General features: G+C 42.9%; 1 protein-coding gene across 2 annotated transcripts in view; it reads left to right on the top strand.

Annotated features, from left to right (window-relative positions):
- The window catches only part of plxna1a (plexin A1a), a 248,462-nt gene that overhangs the window by 27,868 nt on the left and 201,629 nt on the right, over positions 1-18,965 (top strand). For both annotated transcript variants that reach the window (XM_070968471.1, XM_070968472.1), the window contains exon 2: positions 8,042-9,448. In XM_070968471.1, coding sequence (XP_070824572.1) covers positions 8,273-9,448 — 1,176 coding nt within the window. In that variant the 5' untranslated portion in view covers positions 8,042-8,272. The remainder of the gene's footprint in view (positions 1-8,041; positions 9,449-18,965) is intronic.

An 18,965-nucleotide genomic window follows, 5' to 3' on the forward strand; every position in this document is an offset into this window, starting at 1 on the left:
TTTGCATTTGCATTTGATGTGTGTCTTGTGTGTGTACAAGCCTGTGTGTTTACAAACATTTGCATGGATGTATTTGCGTACACGTGTGTCCCTACAGTATGTAAGCATCCGCTTTCCGGTATGTGTGTATGTGTGTGTATGTGTTTGAATATTTTTTTCTGAATGAAGTCATTGTGTCATCTGCTTCTTCCTGTTCATCCATTTTACTTTAAAAACAGTGTGTGTGCTTGTGTGTGTGGCCATGTATGCCTTACATTGGGAGGACATATATCTGTTCACACAGTCACATTGTGGGGACTTTCCATCCTTATGGGTACAAAATGCAAGTCCCCAAAATGTAAATCATTAAATATTATTGTGAAGACTTTATTGGTGTAAGGATAGGCTAAGGGTTGGGGTTAGGCAAGTAGTGGTTATGGTTTAGATGTAAACACTGTGTGTGTGTGTGTGCGCGCGCACGTGGTTTATTTGCAGGACCGATGTTACAGCTGAGTGCTCCGCTGATCTGCCTACCACTGTGTATGCATGCAGCTGCCTATGTGTCACTTGTGGAATGCGACTGTAAATAAAACCACTGTGTCCCCACTGCATGGTGCAGCAGCCCACATGTGCACACACACACACACACACACACACACACACACACACACACACCCCAGCCAACATTCTTCTTATTCCTTCAGCCTCACACGAAGCACTTTATTTCATTCGATTCCCAAACAAGTCCAGGGTCCAATTAGTTTAGATGGCATGGCACATTGTCATCAGTGTCATCCAATTATTTTTGCATAAAAGATAAAACATGACCGAATGCAATTAGAATGCATCGGCCTGTGCCAGTTGAATGAGTAAACCTGGTATGGGTTGAAGAAGTCAAAAATTCAAGGAATTAAAAGGAGGGCTCTGTCAGTGCTTTGTCTGTCACAGCAGTATGTCTCAATATATTCAAATACTCAGTGAAACAAATATAAAAACAGATCTGTGGTGCTTTCGAGGCCATGCTCACTAAACAGTTTTTCAGTGAGCAAAAATGGGCACATTTTAGCAAGTAGTCAGGTCTCATTTCGAAGCATCCGTCATGACTGGCTTCATCATGCCAAATTGCTCCGAGTTGATTACATCTAGAGAGCGTGTTAACACGACACGAAAGCCTTTTGTTAAGTATCTAAATCTTCTTTTCTTTGCAAGATATGAAACTTGAAACAAAGCAGATTAGAGCTGACAACCTCCCTAAGTATTAAGAAAATGACAATTGTGTCATAGAAAGCTATAATTGGGACCAAGTTGTTCAGCTTACTGGCAGCTTACTGTACCTATAAATAGGATGTTAGTTCGAGGTCTTTTTTTTTTTTTTAACAGGATAATTGTAGAACGTTCTGTGTATCCTTTCTTTTACATGAAGTCAAGCCTTAGTTTGGTGGTCAGGCTTTGTTTCTTTGTTCAATAAATCAGTCATTTTGTACAGGGCACATACGAAATAGTTCATCATGGAGAGAACTGTAAAAAGAAAAGTAACGATTGAAGGTAGCTGTCACAATACAGCTTGACTAAAAGCCTCAAAGTATATGACATTAAGTGGAAAATAAAGCAGCCAGAGCTTTTTTGCTTTTTCATAATGATACTACTGTGTTTAATGTAGGTCATTCTCACACACACACACACACACACACACACACACACACACACACACACACACACACACACTGTTGTTGTGTCTCTCCTGTCTCAGTGCCTAGTGACGATCTCTTCCTCTCTCATTAGACCATGGGCATGGGAGCAGACTTCACCTCCCAAGCCCCCATCACAGGTCAAGGTTGGATATTTGCTTCTTGTGAAAGGCAGCAGGCCCTCGACCAATGAGCACAGTGCTTATTTCCCCAACACCGGGGCAGATGCCTTGTAAATCCACTGCCACTGTGAGCTGCAGCTACAGTTAGCCTCAGGTTGAGGTAGGCTACTTCAAGAGTTGACTGTAGCCTCTGGACTAGCCTGCATGTCATCTTGCTGGACATTTCTGTGACATATATATATATATATATATATATATATATATATATATATATATTTTTTTTTGCACTCAGGCCCTAAGTGTGCGTGGGCCACGGGGCCCGTGCCCAGAATGCCCATGGGATGATCCAGCCCAGAATTAAGTTCCTTTCCTCTCCCTACCTTCTTGTCTTTTCTTATCTCTGTGCCTGCTAAAAGCCAGGAGAGGAGGGTGTGAGATGACTACAGTCTGCAGTATTAGCACTTGTCAATATTACGCCTTTCAGAAAATGGATTCCAAATAGAAATCTCCTCACGTTCAAGTGTGTGTCCGCCTCCTGCCCCTGTTCTCATATCTGCTTCCTCACTGTCCTCATCTGACCTGGGCTGCAACTTTAACTTTGCTACCAGCTGTTGCAAGAAGCCCGCAGTTTAAAAGTGACTTGATCAGATCAAATTCTGTATGCACACTTGGAGATGCCTGTTTTGCTGCATCTGAGCAAATTATTTAGTCTCAGATGTGAAACTTTTGCAGGAGTAAAATCCCCATTCGTACCTCCAGCAGAACTTTTTTTATCGACTTTTCAATATCGTCGGAACAACCAGCATGTCAGTCCTCTCAGATTTTATGATGAATCACGATGTTATGCAGCTTACTTTGAAAAATCTTTTTTATTACCTTTATTCTATAGTTGAGAAATCATTTTAAGGCAGCTTTCTATTCCCTGCACTCGACCACTAATCTCAGCTATGTTTGCTAGCAGCCATGGATGTCTTATGACATTAAAGGTATCATGTGGAGTTTTCTTGTCAACAAACAAAACATTTACAAAGCCCATTTTTAAATCAAATTTCTGTTTGAGCTTCTGAATTGTTTTTCTGTATCGACTTGCGAGCAGTCTTCTTCTTCTCTTCCATTGTTGGCACATAGCAGCACACCTTGGTGGTTACTGCCACCTGTAGATCATGTGTGCCTGCAGGAGATAAACAAAACAAGCACCCACTCATAGACAGAACAGCTGTGGAGCGCTACTAGAGGTCAAAAACGGCACAGGGCACTTTTAAGTAGTGAAATGTGTAAAAACAAGATGAAGAGGATTTAGAGATAAAACTAATGCATTTCTATTGAAATAAACAGCCTATTTTTACGTTGTGTCTTTGACCCTGTTGCAACTTTAAATACGCTGCTTCCTGGCTGTTGACACCAATTGCTTACACACTACTGTGCCCACCATTATTTGAAAAAATATCAGAGGTTTTCTAATCATCCTAAATATATCTGCAACAGTATGGGTAAACCTGAGAAAAACCAAAACAACAGAAAAACAATGTGAGTGGGGATGATAAAAAGCCACATTTTCAAGTGCAGACGTCTTGAATCAAGGCATGTTCCTGTAGTCATTGTGACAGATGTGTCCCAGTATCTGAAGATATTGTGGCTTAATTGATGAACATTGTGGAAATGTGTGATGTGGTGCTCTCAATAAAGAGGATGTTGCTGCTTGCTAGAGCACAAAAAGCACCTGCCAGGTATTCCAGGGATTTGAACCAGCAGTGTTTGTTGACTCATATACCTAAGGCTCTCTAAACACGGTCAGAGAGTGAAGCTGCTGAACACTGCAGCAGCGCTACCCCGGGCGTTGCATGCCTTTTAGATTTTACACCTCGCCGCTGTGCTATGCTATGTGTGCTATGCACTGTGCTCTGTGGCTCGCTTGCAGGCAACACTGTTCATACCCCTGATCATGTGCAAAGCCTATAGGGCTGTCTTCAAATGATCAGTCCTGAAATAGACATAGGATGTGCTTCATAAACTTATGTATGTGGACACAAAAGTGTTTTTTGTGACACTCAGCACAACTTTATGGTGAACATAGTATAAAGAGTGACTGTAGTCATCTTTGATTGTTTTAAGGAATTAGTTATTTTAACCTAGACCATATCTTTTCCTGGGCTGCACGGTGGCGCAGCAGGTAGTGCGGGTGCCTCACAGCAAGAAGGTTGCCGGTTCAATCCCCGGGTCAGGCGGGGCCTTTATGTGTGAAGTTTGCATGTTCTTCCCGTGCATGCGTGGGTTCTCTCCGGGTACTCTGGCTTCCTCCCACAGACCAAAAAAAAAAACATGCTCATTAGGTTAATTGATGACTCTAAATTGTCCGTAGGTGTGAGTGTGAGTGTGAATGTTTGTCTGTCTTTGCATGTGGCCCTGCAATCGGCTGGCGACCGGTTCAGGGTGTACCCCGCCTCTCGCCCATTGTAGCTGGGATAGGCTCCAGCCCCCCGCAACCCCGAAAGGGATAGGCGGTATAGATAATGGATGGATGGATATCTTTTCCTAAACCTAACCAAGTTGTTTTATTACCTGACGCTGACCAAACTGCAGACAATACCTGAAATGTTTCTCAGCAAACTTAATTTTGGAAGTCTAACTGGATGCTAACTTGATAACTTGACCACAGAATGAAAACAATGGTGGACGTAAGACATGCAGGCACCATAAACACTTCAATTTAAAATACAGTAGTTCGAAAGTTGTGCTTAGTGTCAGAAAACCCGTGTTGGATCAGCAGTCTGAGTGGCACTCAGTGTTGGGCTGGATGCAAACTCAGTCCTGAGAACTGAGCTCAAGGCTGAAGTAAAGTCGATAATTTTTTATTTTTTTTTTAAATCAGCCTCTCTCTGCAGTGCTGACAGGATATCTCCATATTTGAGGTTCTTGATTAGTTGTGCACTGCACACACTTTGAAAAGGTGGCAGCAAACAAGGTTAAAGTTCAAATAACTTGAACTTTCAGCACAAGCTGTGAAATATCTTGAACTTTTAGCATGAGGTTTAAAATGTGTTACAAAGCCTGAGGTACTGCTGCTGAGGGGTTCTGCATCATCACTTGTTTAAGTCGTGGCCAAGTGATTACGCTGCTAATTATACGTATAAACCCAAACCTCTAGGTCCACTTCTCTCCACTACACTTTATAAAGAAAAAATAAATGCATCTAAAATGGAGAAGGTATGTAAATGTAATTTAGAGTTTGCCTGTGGTTTGTCCCGTTCGGCTGTCATTATATATGCTTTGTATACATACAGTTTGTGCACAGGCCCTTGTGTTTGGACGTGTGTCTGTGTATGTTTTAGTAGTAAATAAGATTGAACAGATGCAGGGGAGACAAACACACAGAGTCACACGGAGTGAGGCCAGCAGGCATGGATGTGAGCTCCATGCTAAAGAAGTGGTGTGCATAAATTTGCCTAAGTGTTTGGCCAAGGTCTGTGGCTGTGTGTGCAATCGATGTGCCAACAGCAATAAATCAGCGCAGGATAGACCCGAACGCCTCTACAGCTTCATCTGATGTGGCAGGTGGGCCTCACGATGGACCTGACATGCACATACACACACACACACACACACACACACACACACACACACACACTCACAGAAGTGAAGGCCAAGCTAATTCAAGGTTTTCTTTGATCAGATAAGATGCTGATCAGCTTGAGGAACGTTTCATGGTGTATAACATTTTGACACATTTGATGGATGGAGGATATTTCAGAGAGAAATTAAGAAAGATAATGTTTTAAATCACTTTGATATTGGTATATTATGTTTTTTGCCAAAATATTTTGTAGCAGTAATGTAATTGAATGCATTAGCTATATTTGATTTTACCACAGATACTGAAATGGAGGAATTTTGGTTAGAATCCACAATTTAATGACCACACAATTGTCTGAGGAGTGTGTGTACCACAGCAGGAATAAAGTTTGATCAATCCCTCTTTTTTTTTCTTTACATCCTTGTACCCACCCACACACACTCTCTTTTCTAACCAATTTCTTCATCTGTAAACTCGTCCTTTGTTTCTTTTGATCTAATTCAGACATTAAAGAGACGCTTTTGAAACAAAAGCTTGTTTTTCAAGTCACAGACGTCCTCTTTTGTCTTATCCCTATTTCCCAGTTTACTCCAACATCTCATCTCAGCAATCATCAGCTCTCAGCTTGACTGGCTATATGAGTCCACATATGCTGCTTTAGTTTTGACTTATTTATAGAATTTATAAAATACATCAGAGAGGCTGAGATGAAAATGCTGCAAAAATAGCCACCTTTACATGTCACTTAGTATAGTAAGTTTAACTTCCACTTCTCTTGTCTGTTCAGTGTGTACATTCCTTTGTTGATGTGGAGGACAAGTGCATGGGTGGTGCATGAGTGTGTGTGGGCACATCTGTTTTATGTGAGTTATGTCTGTGAGTGAGTGTGTTGAGACGTGGTGAAGTCAGTAGGATCTGTAATAGTGTGTAAAAATGCTGTTGATGCGGTTCGTGTGTGTTGCATGTTGCATTTTGTGCATGTGTCTAAGACGTTAACAGTGGCTGCATTGTCCTGATGGGACAGGCAACAGCATCGTCATCTGGGCCACTGTAATCATGGCTGGGCTGGAGATGAAAGGCACTATTGACAAGAAATGAAGAGAGGGAGAGAGAGGGAGAGAGAGGAATGTAATGAAAGGGAGGGATGGGAAACAGCAGCAGAAATAAGAGACGGAGAGTAGTTTGCTGACCAAACTCCATCATGAAACAAGCCTTTGCCTTGTGCCCTGCATTAAGCCGAGCACAAACCAATGAACTAATGAAAAGAACGTTGGACAGTGTGTGGGTATGTGGTTGGTTTAAAACACTTCCAAATGAGTCCTTTTGAGCCACCATTGTTTCTGTGTCAGTGATAAATGATTGTTTGAGTGACAGGCTTCACATATAATTGAAGGAGACATCAGCAAATTTGATGTGTTTTCTCATGGTTGACCCTGTGGATGTGCTGTGAGAACTGGATACCCTTGTTCCAGCACCAGGCACATGCTTCAAGAATATGTTTTTTTTTTTTTTTTGTTGTTCCCCTTCCAACATGCCTTGCAGTGCATATTGCTTGCGTACATCTTGTGTGATTTGTCAGTTAGAGTAAAATGTGGCTGGGGATGGTGAACAGGTTTACAGACTGATCACATCTGGGTAGAAGACTCAAACGTGTTCTGATGTCAGCAAATGATGTGAATTTTGTGTTTCAGTAAGACAGCTCTACTTTTGACTGTATAGAGGTGGAAAATTTTGGAGAAAAATATTTCTCCTATATTTTGCATGCTCTTTAGTCACCATCTCTCTCTCTCAACCAATTAAAAAAGTTCAGTAACATCTATCATTTTCATCATAAGATAATGATAATAATATCAACAGCGGTGTGGATGATTGAGCATGTGGCAACCCTGAAACTAGAAAATGTAGAAATGGGTGGATGCTCTGCCTTTTTTTTCCTCACTTTTCACTTATAGCGATCGTTCCCACCTTCTCCACCACCTTTCTGTTGAACCTGTATGAAGCCACATAGCTTTCACTTCTCTCTCCCTCTCACTGTCTCTCCTCTTTTATCGTGTTGGACCAGCTCTCTCTAAGCAGGGTGCCTGTATTTCTCTGCTCTGCTGCTCTGTAGTAAATATGCTATAGGATTCTCCCTGCAGCCCTGCTTGTAATTTATGGATGTTTACTTGCTATCACAATGCTGCACATCAGTGGTGCATCCTGTGTGTGATTTTTAATGTGTATGTAGGCCTCCTTTTTTTGTGTGTATAGTGCACACGTACACATTTTCTTACTTGCTTACACCCTTGTATCACAAGTTGCATTTTTGTGTGTATTCCATGTGTGCATTTTCTGTGCAAAATGCACACTTTGTCGGCTAGATCCTTTAATACCTCCAGACAATCAATACGCAGAGGAGCAATGTTTGGCCCTGTCTTCTTTTAAAAGATGCACTCCACAGAGTGGTGCCGGCCAAGAGTCGAGAAGTCAATAAAACAAAGCTGATAGTGCCCTCATTTGTTTTTTTGGACTTCGGCACGGAGGCCTCAGAGTCTGGGTCTGTGGGCGAATATTTAGTGTCTTGTCATTTCGATACAAACACATAAATCCTTTTTGTCAGACCTCTGGAAGTGCAAAACACAAGTCCATGAATATATTGACATCTGTGTTTGTTAAGATTTTGCTCTGTTTGTCTTTCTCAGGGCTGGTGGTGGACGCGGCTAAGGATCAGGGGATGAGGTTATAAAACAGAGAAGGAGAAAGGAGGAAGAAAAGAAAGAGGACGTCCATTGCTCGGAAACTCTTCTTTTGTATCATCATACCCTGCAGTCCTATTGCAGTCCTATAAGGCACTGACTGACCCCGTAGAGGATTACACACTCAAAAATACTCACTTACACCCACTCGCTCACACCTCCCCTTCCCTCACCACCATGTCCTCCCACCTCAACCCACCTCTCCTCATCCTCCCCATCCTCTTTCTTCTCTTCTCCCCGTCCATGCCCTCCACCTTCACTCCTTCCTCCTCCTCCTCCCTCCTCTCCTTCTCTCCACCGGAAGGAGGTCTCACACATTTGGTGGTCCACAACAAAACGGGTGAGGTCTACTTGGGAGCCGTCAACTGGATCTACAAGCTGTCCAGCAACCTGACCAAGCTACGAAGCCACGTTACTGGCCCAGTTACAGACAACCCTCGCTGTTACCCTCCACCTGGTGTTCAGTCCTGCCCCCATGAGCTGGTGCAGACCTCTAATGTCAATAAACTTCTGTTACTTGATGCTGCCCACAACCGCTTAATTGCCTGTGGGAGTACTTCCCAGGGAATATGCCAGTTCCTGCGTCTGGATGATTTGTTCAAGCTCGGCGAGCCCCACCACCGTAAAGAGCATTATCTATCCAGCGTTGCTGAGGCAGGTACCATGTCAGGTGTCGTGATCTCTCCGGATCTTTTCGGTGGAGGTGGGAAACTCTTTGTCGGCACTCCCATTGATGGAAAATCTGAATACTTCCCAACACTGTCGAGCCGCAAGTTAATGTCCAACGAGGAGAATGCTGACATGTTCAGCTTCGTCTACCAGGATGAGTTCGTCTCCTCGCAGCTGAAGATTCCCTCAGATACACTCTCCAAGTTCCCGGCATTTGACATATACTACATCTATGGCTTCAACAGCGAGCAGTTTGTGTATTATCTTACCTTACAGCTTGACACCCAGCTCACCTCACCAGATGCAAGCAGCGAACAGTTCTTCACCTCTAAAATCGTCCGCCTATGTGTTGATGATCCTAAGTTCTACTCCTATGTTGAGTTCCCCATTGGCTGCACCAAGGACGGAGTGGAGTACCGCTTGGTTCAGGATGCTTATTTGGCCAGACCAGGGACCCGTCTGGCACGTTCGCTTGGTATTCAAGAGCACGAGGAGGTTCTGTTTACTGTATTTGCCCAGGGTCAGAAGAACAGAGCCAAGCCACCCAAGGAGTCGGCTTTGTGTCTGTTCACAATGAGACGGATAAAGGAGAAGATTAAAGAGAGGATTCAGTCATGCTACAGAGGAGAAGGGAAACTCTCCCTGCCCTGGCTGCTCAACAAGGAGCTGGCCTGCATCAATTCGGTGAGTGTTTGCGACAGTAGCTCCCACAAGTGTTTTTATGATCATCAGTAATTATGAAAATTATGTTGTTGTTGATTGTTGCAGGAATTTGATTTAAACACATGCACACAGCCGTGTGTGCATGTGTTTGGAATTGCAAAGACAGAGTAGGCTAGTTCACACCACTTTACAGGAAGTTTCAAGTACAGTTTCTAGTTTCCGGAATAAGGTCGAGTTGGACAGCTTGTCCTCTACCTTCAACCTTGCCAGAAGCATTTCAGTGGTCGTGGGTTTCAGGGCGTGTTCAAATTAAGCACCAGTCTGGAAACATTCTGTCCAGCTTTGGTTTGAAATCTGCTATGAGGAGGCTTCAAATAATTGCTCTGTGAGGCCTGAAAATAAAGAAGACTTCATGTTAGATAACTGCTGGGCAATTTCTTAGTTGTGAGAACAGAATCGAAGCCAAACTATATGGGAAAACCCCCTAAAAGCAGTGTTTGGCGTGAATTCCAACGTTAGCCTAATGTTAAGCTGAAATTTCCCGAAATTTAATACCTTTCCCCCATACTCTCACCGCCAAAAACAAAATCTCCACCCTGGCAGGATGGCAGGTTACCGAAACTTCAAGCTGCTTGTTCATCATTTTTCCTAATTAACCCATAAGTGGAAAGTATGAATCTCAATAAATTCAGAAATGCAACAAAGTAATATTTTCCATTTGAGTTTGGGCCAAAGCAACCAACATGTAGGTGGGACTGCTCGCTTTGTGTCACATTGAATAAATCTTTTAAATTATTATAAAATTGTTAACATGCCTCCACAGTCGAATAAGACTACTCATTCAGTGTGAGGACAAGTCAGCTGTGTCTGAGCTCCTGCCTGTTTTTTAGGAGTAACTCAGACTGTCCACAAGTTGTGGGTGGCTTGTCTTCCCTTTACCCCATATATGAGGTGGCCTAAGGGTGCTTGAGAGACGTGTGTGTGTGTGTGTGTGTGTGTGTGTGTGACATGAGGGTGACACACACACACACACACATACACAACTCTGTATCCTCATGAATAATTCACCTGGTCTCACCTTCTGTTATTCAGTCGGTGCTCCATAACAACCTGCCATAAATCTCTGGACTACTCTCCACCTCTCTGTCTCCATCTCCTCTTTCTCTCACCGCTATCTCATCTTCTCTTTCTCTTCCATGTCTTTCACTCTAGTCCCATCATTTGCATAAAGATTTATTTCATTTTGCTAACCCCATTCTCCCTCTGCTCCTTTTATCTTCCTTTTGCTTGCTTGGCCTCGCTCTGTCTTCCTCCCCCAACTGCTCTCCCTGACTTCTTTTCTTTGTCTTTAATTTTTAACCTTTAACCTGCCTCATTTCGTACTCTTGCTCTTTTTGCTCCTCTACTGCTTCTTCCCTCTTGCCCCCCCCCAAGACTTTGCTCTTTCACCGCCTCTCTCTGCCCTCTCCTTGACTTTCTACTCAGTGATGAGGTATAGAGTGACTTAGTGTGTAAAGCCAGCGCCTGGATGTGATCTGAAAATACAATGTGGAGGGAACAGATGATGCAGTGAAAGAGGGAAGCAGAGTCATAAGGAATGTAAAAAAAAAAAAAAAGTTGGAGTCATTGGTTTTGTGGGTGCAGGGGCATGGTTTGGAGGAGGATGTAGATAGAGGGCAGGGTTGAGGGGGGAAATTGAAAGGAAAAGGACAGAAGGAAGGAAAGAATGGAAAGAATGGGAAGGTAGACAGAAGATTATTTGGATGAGGCAGGAAGAGGGGATGGGAGAAAAGAAGAAAGGAACAAGAAAATCTTAAATTAGAAAGCCAGCGGAAAGGATCGAGAAAGGTGGAAACAAACATGCAGGCTGAACAGAGAGAGAGAAGAAGAGGGAGGAAGAGGACAGGGGAATCATGGACTGGATGCTAGTGGTGTTGCTCTGGGGATGGCGATGTCAGTCGGTCGGTCAGTCCACATGGAAGTAGCTCAACATTGGATGGACTGTCGTGAAATGGTTCTGAGATGATGAAGTCTGCAGACTTTGAGGATGCTCTGACTTTTCCTCCAGCACTACCAGCAGGTCAAAGCTTTTCCTCATCCAATGAAATCTCTCAGAAACCATCGGATGCATTGGCATAAAATGTTGGACAGATATTCATGGCTCCCAGAGGATGATGCCTACAGTGCAAAAAGTGAAAAAGATGTAATATCTTCTATCTCTGTTTTTTCTGATAATCTCTCTCTCTCTCCCTCTCTCTCTCTCTCTCTCTCTCTCTCTATGTATATATTTGTGTGTTTTTTTGTTTTCTTGTCAGTTTTTATGCAGGAGCAACTTTTTTTCACGCTTTTTGTCCTCCATTATCCTAATAAGATATTCAAATTTATTACTGAGATTTTATTACTGGTTCTGGGTCATATAATGCTTGAAACTAGAATTGCCAGAATTATAAATCTGTTTATTGACACTGACGAGTACAAAGCTGCTTTGTCAAAGTCAGAATTTCTTTGTATCCAAACAAAACATAACTTGCTTTTAGTCTGACTGCCCTGCTTTTAAGATAACTGTGGCTTTTTGGGTTGGAATAGTATTTCCCCCATTTCACTGCTGTTTTTCTTGTTTTTGAGAGCTGAGGTTTTGCTGTGTAATAACTTCAATCCCTTGACTTTTCTTCTAGCTCCACAATGAGGTTAACATTTGTGGTTTTGAGTGAAATGTCTTGACAACTATTGGATGGATTACCATCAATTCAGCACACACATCACACATTTAGTCCCATTCAGGATGGTTAATGATAGTAATACCTTTGGTGATTCTCTGAATTTCCATCTAGTGCCATCACCAGGTATTTTTATTTTTTTCTTTACAATTGCTTTACAGTGCTGGGAGTGTCTGGATGTTAAACCTGCAAAGCTAAAATTGTTAACATGGTGAACATTATACCTTCTCATCATCAGCAGGTAAACATTGTCTTTGTGACACTCTGCTTCACAGAGGTAGACATGGATCTTGTGTGGCAATAGACCCCTTAGCTGATAGACACTTGAAGGTAGTTGTTGATCAGCTGAAGTAAATAAGAAAAACACTACTGACAGGCAGAATTCCAGCTCTTCTAGTTTTACCATTGTGCTTTGACTGGCCTCATGACGGTTGTATAGATCGAACCTGTGGCTATTCCATTAATAGATGACCCCTTTAATCACTTGTCTGCCCCGCTGCCATTTATAGTGGTATTGTCACATATATGCTTCAGCAACCTTCAACCTCCCACTTGTATTGCACTGCAGAAGAAATATATTAGTGGAGAAAATGGCCATCATTTCTTGCTAAATGGAAGAAAGTCATTGTCTGTGTTCAAGTGGGCAATGACAAAAAAATGAATCACATTCAGCATCCATCCATCCATTTTCTATGCCGCTTATCCCTTTTGGGGTCGCGGGGGGGCCGGAGCCTATCTCGGCTGTCAACGGGCGAGAGGCGGGGTACACCCTGGACCGGTCGCCAGCCGATCGCAGGGCCACATTCAGCATGTTCTTGTTTTGTAATGTTTTCTAATTCCATTTTCTTTTTAAAAGTGTCACGACTCATGCAAGACAATAACAACATTACATCTCTGTCACAAGCCCACCGGTGCTTTGCAAGTGCCGTGTGGCCTTGTAAAAAGTGTACTGTATGTGCATGTAATTATGCTAATGAGCGTATGGTTACATGATTGTCCTTTATGGCCATCTGTCGTTCTGCCTGCGATCGATCAAGGTCGTGTCAGCACAGCTCGCTCTGGGATGCTGCTGTGACGAATTTATCAACTCCTCGTACAGGCACGTTCAGTGGTTCCTGACAGCTCGTTCCTCTGCGCTAGTGTCATGTGGAACATGACAGTGACTCAAAACTTTCATACCGCCTCATTTCAAGAGACAAGGTCAGGTCAGTCAGTCAGTCAACACTCCTCTCTACCTGGAAGCTATCAAAGTGTATCACGATGTACAACAAGTTAATCTTTTCACCTTCATTGCAAATTATTATACAACTCTCACATTCCTATGGCAGTGGATTATCATTGACCATTGTCGTTGTCATCCACGGTTTTAGCAGAGCGTAAGCACTTCTTTTTAAGCACTGAGTATATTTAGGACATCTACATAGTAAGAAGGCCACTTTATCCTGCATTTGTGCTACAGTGTCCTGTCACATTTGAGAGGTCTGTTTGCTTGGTTTGCATGCTTGCTTTGTAGTCAGTATTGGCAGGATGAACTGATTACACAGGGGAAGATGTGATTGATGTGAAATACAGAGAAATGGGATAATGCAAGACAAATGGACAGAAATGTGACCATACAGATAGACAATAGTCCTGTTGTTACCAAGAAAACATTTCTTCATTCATGATCTGTGAGGCCTGGTTAACGTTAAACAGCATGGAAGTGGCTGTTAACCCTGAGAACCCTGTTGGTGCAGTCCGTCTTTTACTGCGCCTCAGCTTCTCAGAATCATAACTTATTGAAATGGAAATACATGTACATCATACACATGCTGTTGGGACTTGTGACTTAATTTTTCCATTGATAGAAGTGATATAAAGAAGGTGCTCCTTATATCCTCAGGCCTCATAACCATCTAATTGAAATAGTAAAGGGCTGCATTTATCAAACGCTTTTATCCAAAGTGCTTTACAGGGTTTTCACCCTTTTACGCACACACTCAGGCACTGATGGTGCAGCGTGTTGCTCTGACCGTCAGGAGCAAGTTGAGGTTAATGCAGACAAAAGCACCTCTGACACCCTCAAAGGTTCACTTTTCTTAAATGTTCTTATTAGGTAGCAGGAAAAGAAGTTACAAAGACCAAAAGAGTTGTGTTGTGGTGAAAGGCGCCTTTAGGCTGTGCTGCAGCAACAATCACATGCAGGACGTTTAATTCATGTCACACTGTGCAAGATGGATCTGAGAAAATCTTGGTTGCCAGCTGTGTCAGAAAATATGATATCAGTTTGAGGCACGTCAGATGTGCGGTGAATCATAGTGCTACAATGTAAATAGAAAGCGTCCACAAGAGCAGAGGCATAGTGCTGACGCTCCAATGCATCAAAAACCGCCACCGCTCTGCAAACTTTTCTTCTGTGGCAGAGTTTCCCACAAACTCCTTTCTTGTTTTGCATCCATTGTTCTGGTTCATGTTTGTTTGCATGTTTTTTAGTTTAGACTTAATGCGAAACAAATCTGACGCTGGCCGGTGTATTCTGCGTCATTTCATGTTTTATTCTGATTGGTTAGTTTGTAGATGCAGGTCCTAGCAGCATGTGAGAATTTAGTCCTAAAATTCTGACGGTCAGAATTTTCCTGCTGTCTTTGGTCAACACAACTCAAAATCATCTGTCAGGTCTCTTGCAGTGCACTATTTTGTGTTGCTACTACTGCGTTCAAACCTTTTGTTAAACATGTCTGTCAATATCACCGTGGAGCAAGATCTTCTTTTCCCCATAGACTCCTCAGTAGATCTCGCTGTCACATCATTCGGGATGCATCGTAACACTGGGTTTGTGTTTCTGTCCTTTGGAGTCTGGGTGGGCCTATTCTCCTATGGGCACACACCATGATGGGTGTGGCTCAAACCACAGGACTCACCCTGTGCATCTTTATGTCCACTCATTATCAGGAAGGGGCCAGTGTTGGTCCTGTGGGAGTTAAACTGAGTGGTGGGTGACCTTCGCTGGCTGTGGGCTGCTGTCCAGCTCTATAGCTCTGTAAGCAGGCCGACCCAGCAACGCTACAGCCTCAGCATGACTAATGAGACTGATTCAGACGGAGGGAGGCAGATACTATCCTCTGTGTGTATGTGTGTTTGTTTAGGACTCACTTTATCGCCCTTTTTTGCATCCCTTTCTCTCTTTCTACTTCTCAGAGTGTGTGTGTGTGTGTGTGCCCACCTCTTATCCTGGCCTCCAAAGAGGGACAAAACAACAGCGAAAACAAACAGAGGAAAATGGGCTGATAATAAGAAGTACGTGTGTGTGTGTGTGCATGCGTGCGTGTGCGCGCGTTCGTGCATGCATGTGTGTACACGAGTCCATATTGTCTGCAGAACTACAAGGTGGACGTCACAGGGAAAATTGCCTGCAATAACAAAGAGCAAGAAGACTCCCTTCTATTGTTATTGCCCTCTCTCTCTATCTGACTCTACCTCTCTCTGCCCCTCTCTCGCTTTCTTCTCTCTCCCTCTTGCTCACTCTGTCTCTATTTTTCTCTGAGCATAATAGTGTTTATTAATATTTATCAGTGCTGATCACTGCTGGCCAGGATTATAGTCTATTTCTGTGGCATTTTGTATTCTGTCTTCCAGGCGACTGGTGACTGGTGTGTGTGTGTGTGTGTGTGTGTGTGTGTGTGTGTGTGTGTGTGTGTGTGTGTGTGTGTGTTTCTGTCCCCGCTCACTGTTTCATTCTTTCTCTATCTGTCTATTGTATCTTCAGTCTCATTACCGTTAGCTGGTGCCTCCGTGGATGGATCACCCACATTGCATCAGGCTTTGGGCCTGCTGGCAGGAGAATGTCAAGGCTCTATTGACTGCACTTACGTCATGCACATTACTATTTTCTCAATATTTGTCATAGCAAAGTTGTCTGTTCACGAGGTGACTGCTTTACATTGACCTGGATAACCTCTTGTCATAGCCAATAGGAAATTGGAGATGTGAAATTGACCAGGATATTATGTCAGTGCTCGGCCTTTTGCAGAATTATGGATATTTTATAGAGTGGCAGAGTGGGAGAAGCTATTCAACTTGGATGAGCATGATCACGGACACAGCAAGTAAGTGTTGCTGAAGGGGCTGCAGCACCCCTTAAAACCAGCCATTATAAAAAGCATCAATGGAAAGAAAAGGGTGATGCAGCCTCCAAGCAGAGAGAGAGGAAGCGGGGGAATATGAACAGAAGTCGACATGATAGAAACGTTTAATGTTACTGTAAACATCTGTGGTTTATCAGTGAAGTGTGTGACTACACTGCAGACTGGAGTCTGTTATACTGACAAGACGACAGACAAAGCCAGGTTATACGCACTAGTCTCCTCTATGAAATGTCTGTATCGTCACTGTGCTGAATTTGAATTAACTGGTCGTGGGTCACATCTGTAGACCGAGCCCAGGCACCGTCTCTCCCTCTTCACCTCCTCTGGTTCTCATGCATTGGTTCCACGTTGTTGACTGTGTAACTGGCTGCTTTGACAGGCAGGATGATGATGTTCAAGTTTGCTGTCCGCTGTCACAGACTCATTTCAGCCATTGTTAATATCAGGATGTGATTCACAGCTTTAAATCTTCTAGGAGAGTCCTGTGTCTCTGTAATTAGGAATACAGAGGACATAATAAAGAGAAGCTTTCAAATGGGAATTTAAGGTGGTAAAGTTACATCACAGAGAAATGTGAACAAATAATTCTAAAGCCAAGAATGATGATCGGGTTTATATCCTAAATCTCTCTGCATGATTGCAACTACTTGGCATTACTGGATTACAATTTGGGCCACTACAAGAATGGAGCCTGATAAGATAATACAGAATGAGAGGCGCTGTACTTCATCTCTGTCTCAGGAGCTAACGCGGATCCCTCTTATTTTGCCAGATATTCAGGTTGTTTGAAGAACAGGTCTGAAAACAGATGGTGTTATCTCAGGCAACAGGTAGAATCCCCCCTTGTTTTAAAGAGCTCAAGTTTTTATGACTCAGTGGGAGACTAAGTGACTTGTAAAGCTGATTTTTTTTGGCAGTGCAGTGATAAATACACGCCGTGCTGAGGTGAATTGCTGTCAAATGCTGTCTAGAATACAGCCCATTAGGGGAAACACTTTTTGATGAGGTGCAGTTTTCCCTCTGGTCTCTGGAGACGCTTCTATGCATGACACAGCAAAATATCGCATACCTCGAGCATTTTAATGACTTCAGCTGTAACACTTCCCCATATGTTTTTGTCTTATTTTTCGCCTCCGGCTAAATCACGTGGTGTAATGCCATGCTGTGAAAACTTCATAATTTATAGTCAATTTGCGGCAGGGGAATTTCTCAGATCCAAGTATGAATGGTGCCTGTGAACTAAATTTACTGCACAGTGGTGTTCATTGTTAACCCTAGCACATGACAAAATGGATTAATGGCTACTATAGGCTCATGAGAGTGTCAGCTTGTTATGGATTTGGAGTGTTTCAGAGCATGTGGCTGCTTAGCTGTAAAGCTGGACCTAAAGTCACCTTTTATCTCAGAAACTCACCAGTAGCCTGAAAGAGATTTAGCAGTATATCAACAGCGATGCTCCATTTTAAACACCTCAGTATGAGATTTTTAATAGAGCAGCTCTTTTCTGTCAAGAAAGGCAAGAATTAGGCGTGGTTAAGTGGTGCAACAATTGATTAAACCTAAACTTTGCTTGTCTCTGTGTCAGATATCATGTATGAGTTCACCAAACGATCTGCTCAGAGGGACAGAATGTCTCATTCATACTGGGTCTTCTAAGAGCCAATGACTTTTTTCCTTTACACAAACCCGAGCTGGTCGTCCAGGACTCACAGACTGTGGTCCTGCAGCATCTGTTGAACAGTGTAATTATTTATTGATGGGCATTTATGCTGTGTTTGTATATGTGTATTTGTGTGGGTTCATGACAGACATGACTGTTTGCATGTGTGCTTGTGCAAACACATGTTCATCGATGTGTCTGTGTCGCTTTAATTATGCATATGTGTGTGTGTGGGAATGCAGGAGGTGCACATATGTCTAGGTGTATGTGTGTGTGTGTGTGTGTCCCAGTTGGTCCCAGCTGGTTTAGGGCTTTTCTGCTAGCTGCTCACCGGGTACCATGATATGAGATAAAGCCTCAAGACATCTTTTGGGTGTGTGTGGGTGTGGAGATGTGCGAACATGCACACGCACACACACAGACACACACACACAGACACACACACACAGACACACACACACACAGAAAACAGTTAATATTAAAAACAATGCAAAGTATACATTTGGATTGAATTAGTCTGACTCACTTGACTGTATGCCTGCCATTGGCCACCTGTTTCAGTCAGCCTTCTCCTCCTGTCCAGCTATGTGCTGTTACATTTTCAAAATGCTGTTGCTATTAAAAACAACAACAACAACAACCTCCAGGCTATCGATCTACAGGTTGGAATTTACCGTAATCCTAACCTGGTCTCAAACTTTACAAACGCAGACAAGCTAGCAGCTGTTACCATTTTATTTCAGATGTAACTATTTTTTAGCCTTTGCTGCATCCTGAGCTGTGCGCAGTCCAGGATGAATGTGATTAGTTTAAAGAAATACAAACAAGCCAGAACATTATTTTCCCCTTTACCAGAACGATAATGGGTTCAGCCAGACCTTTGTCGAGCACTGGCACAGCACTGTGAAAATATGTCTGTGAGCACAATGGAACATGTTTACATAACCATAGGATGCACATCATTAATAATAATTAACCTAGCTACAATTTATCAGTTTTGTGAGTCAGCCTGAAACAAAACCTTGCAGTCACTTGGA

The sequence above is a fragment of the Chaetodon trifascialis genome, chromosome 8 (assembly GCF_039877785.1).
Source record: "Chaetodon trifascialis isolate fChaTrf1 chromosome 8, fChaTrf1.hap1, whole genome shotgun sequence".
In the NCBI taxonomy this organism is placed as follows: Eukaryota; Metazoa; Chordata; class Actinopteri; order Chaetodontiformes; family Chaetodontidae; genus Chaetodon; species Chaetodon trifascialis.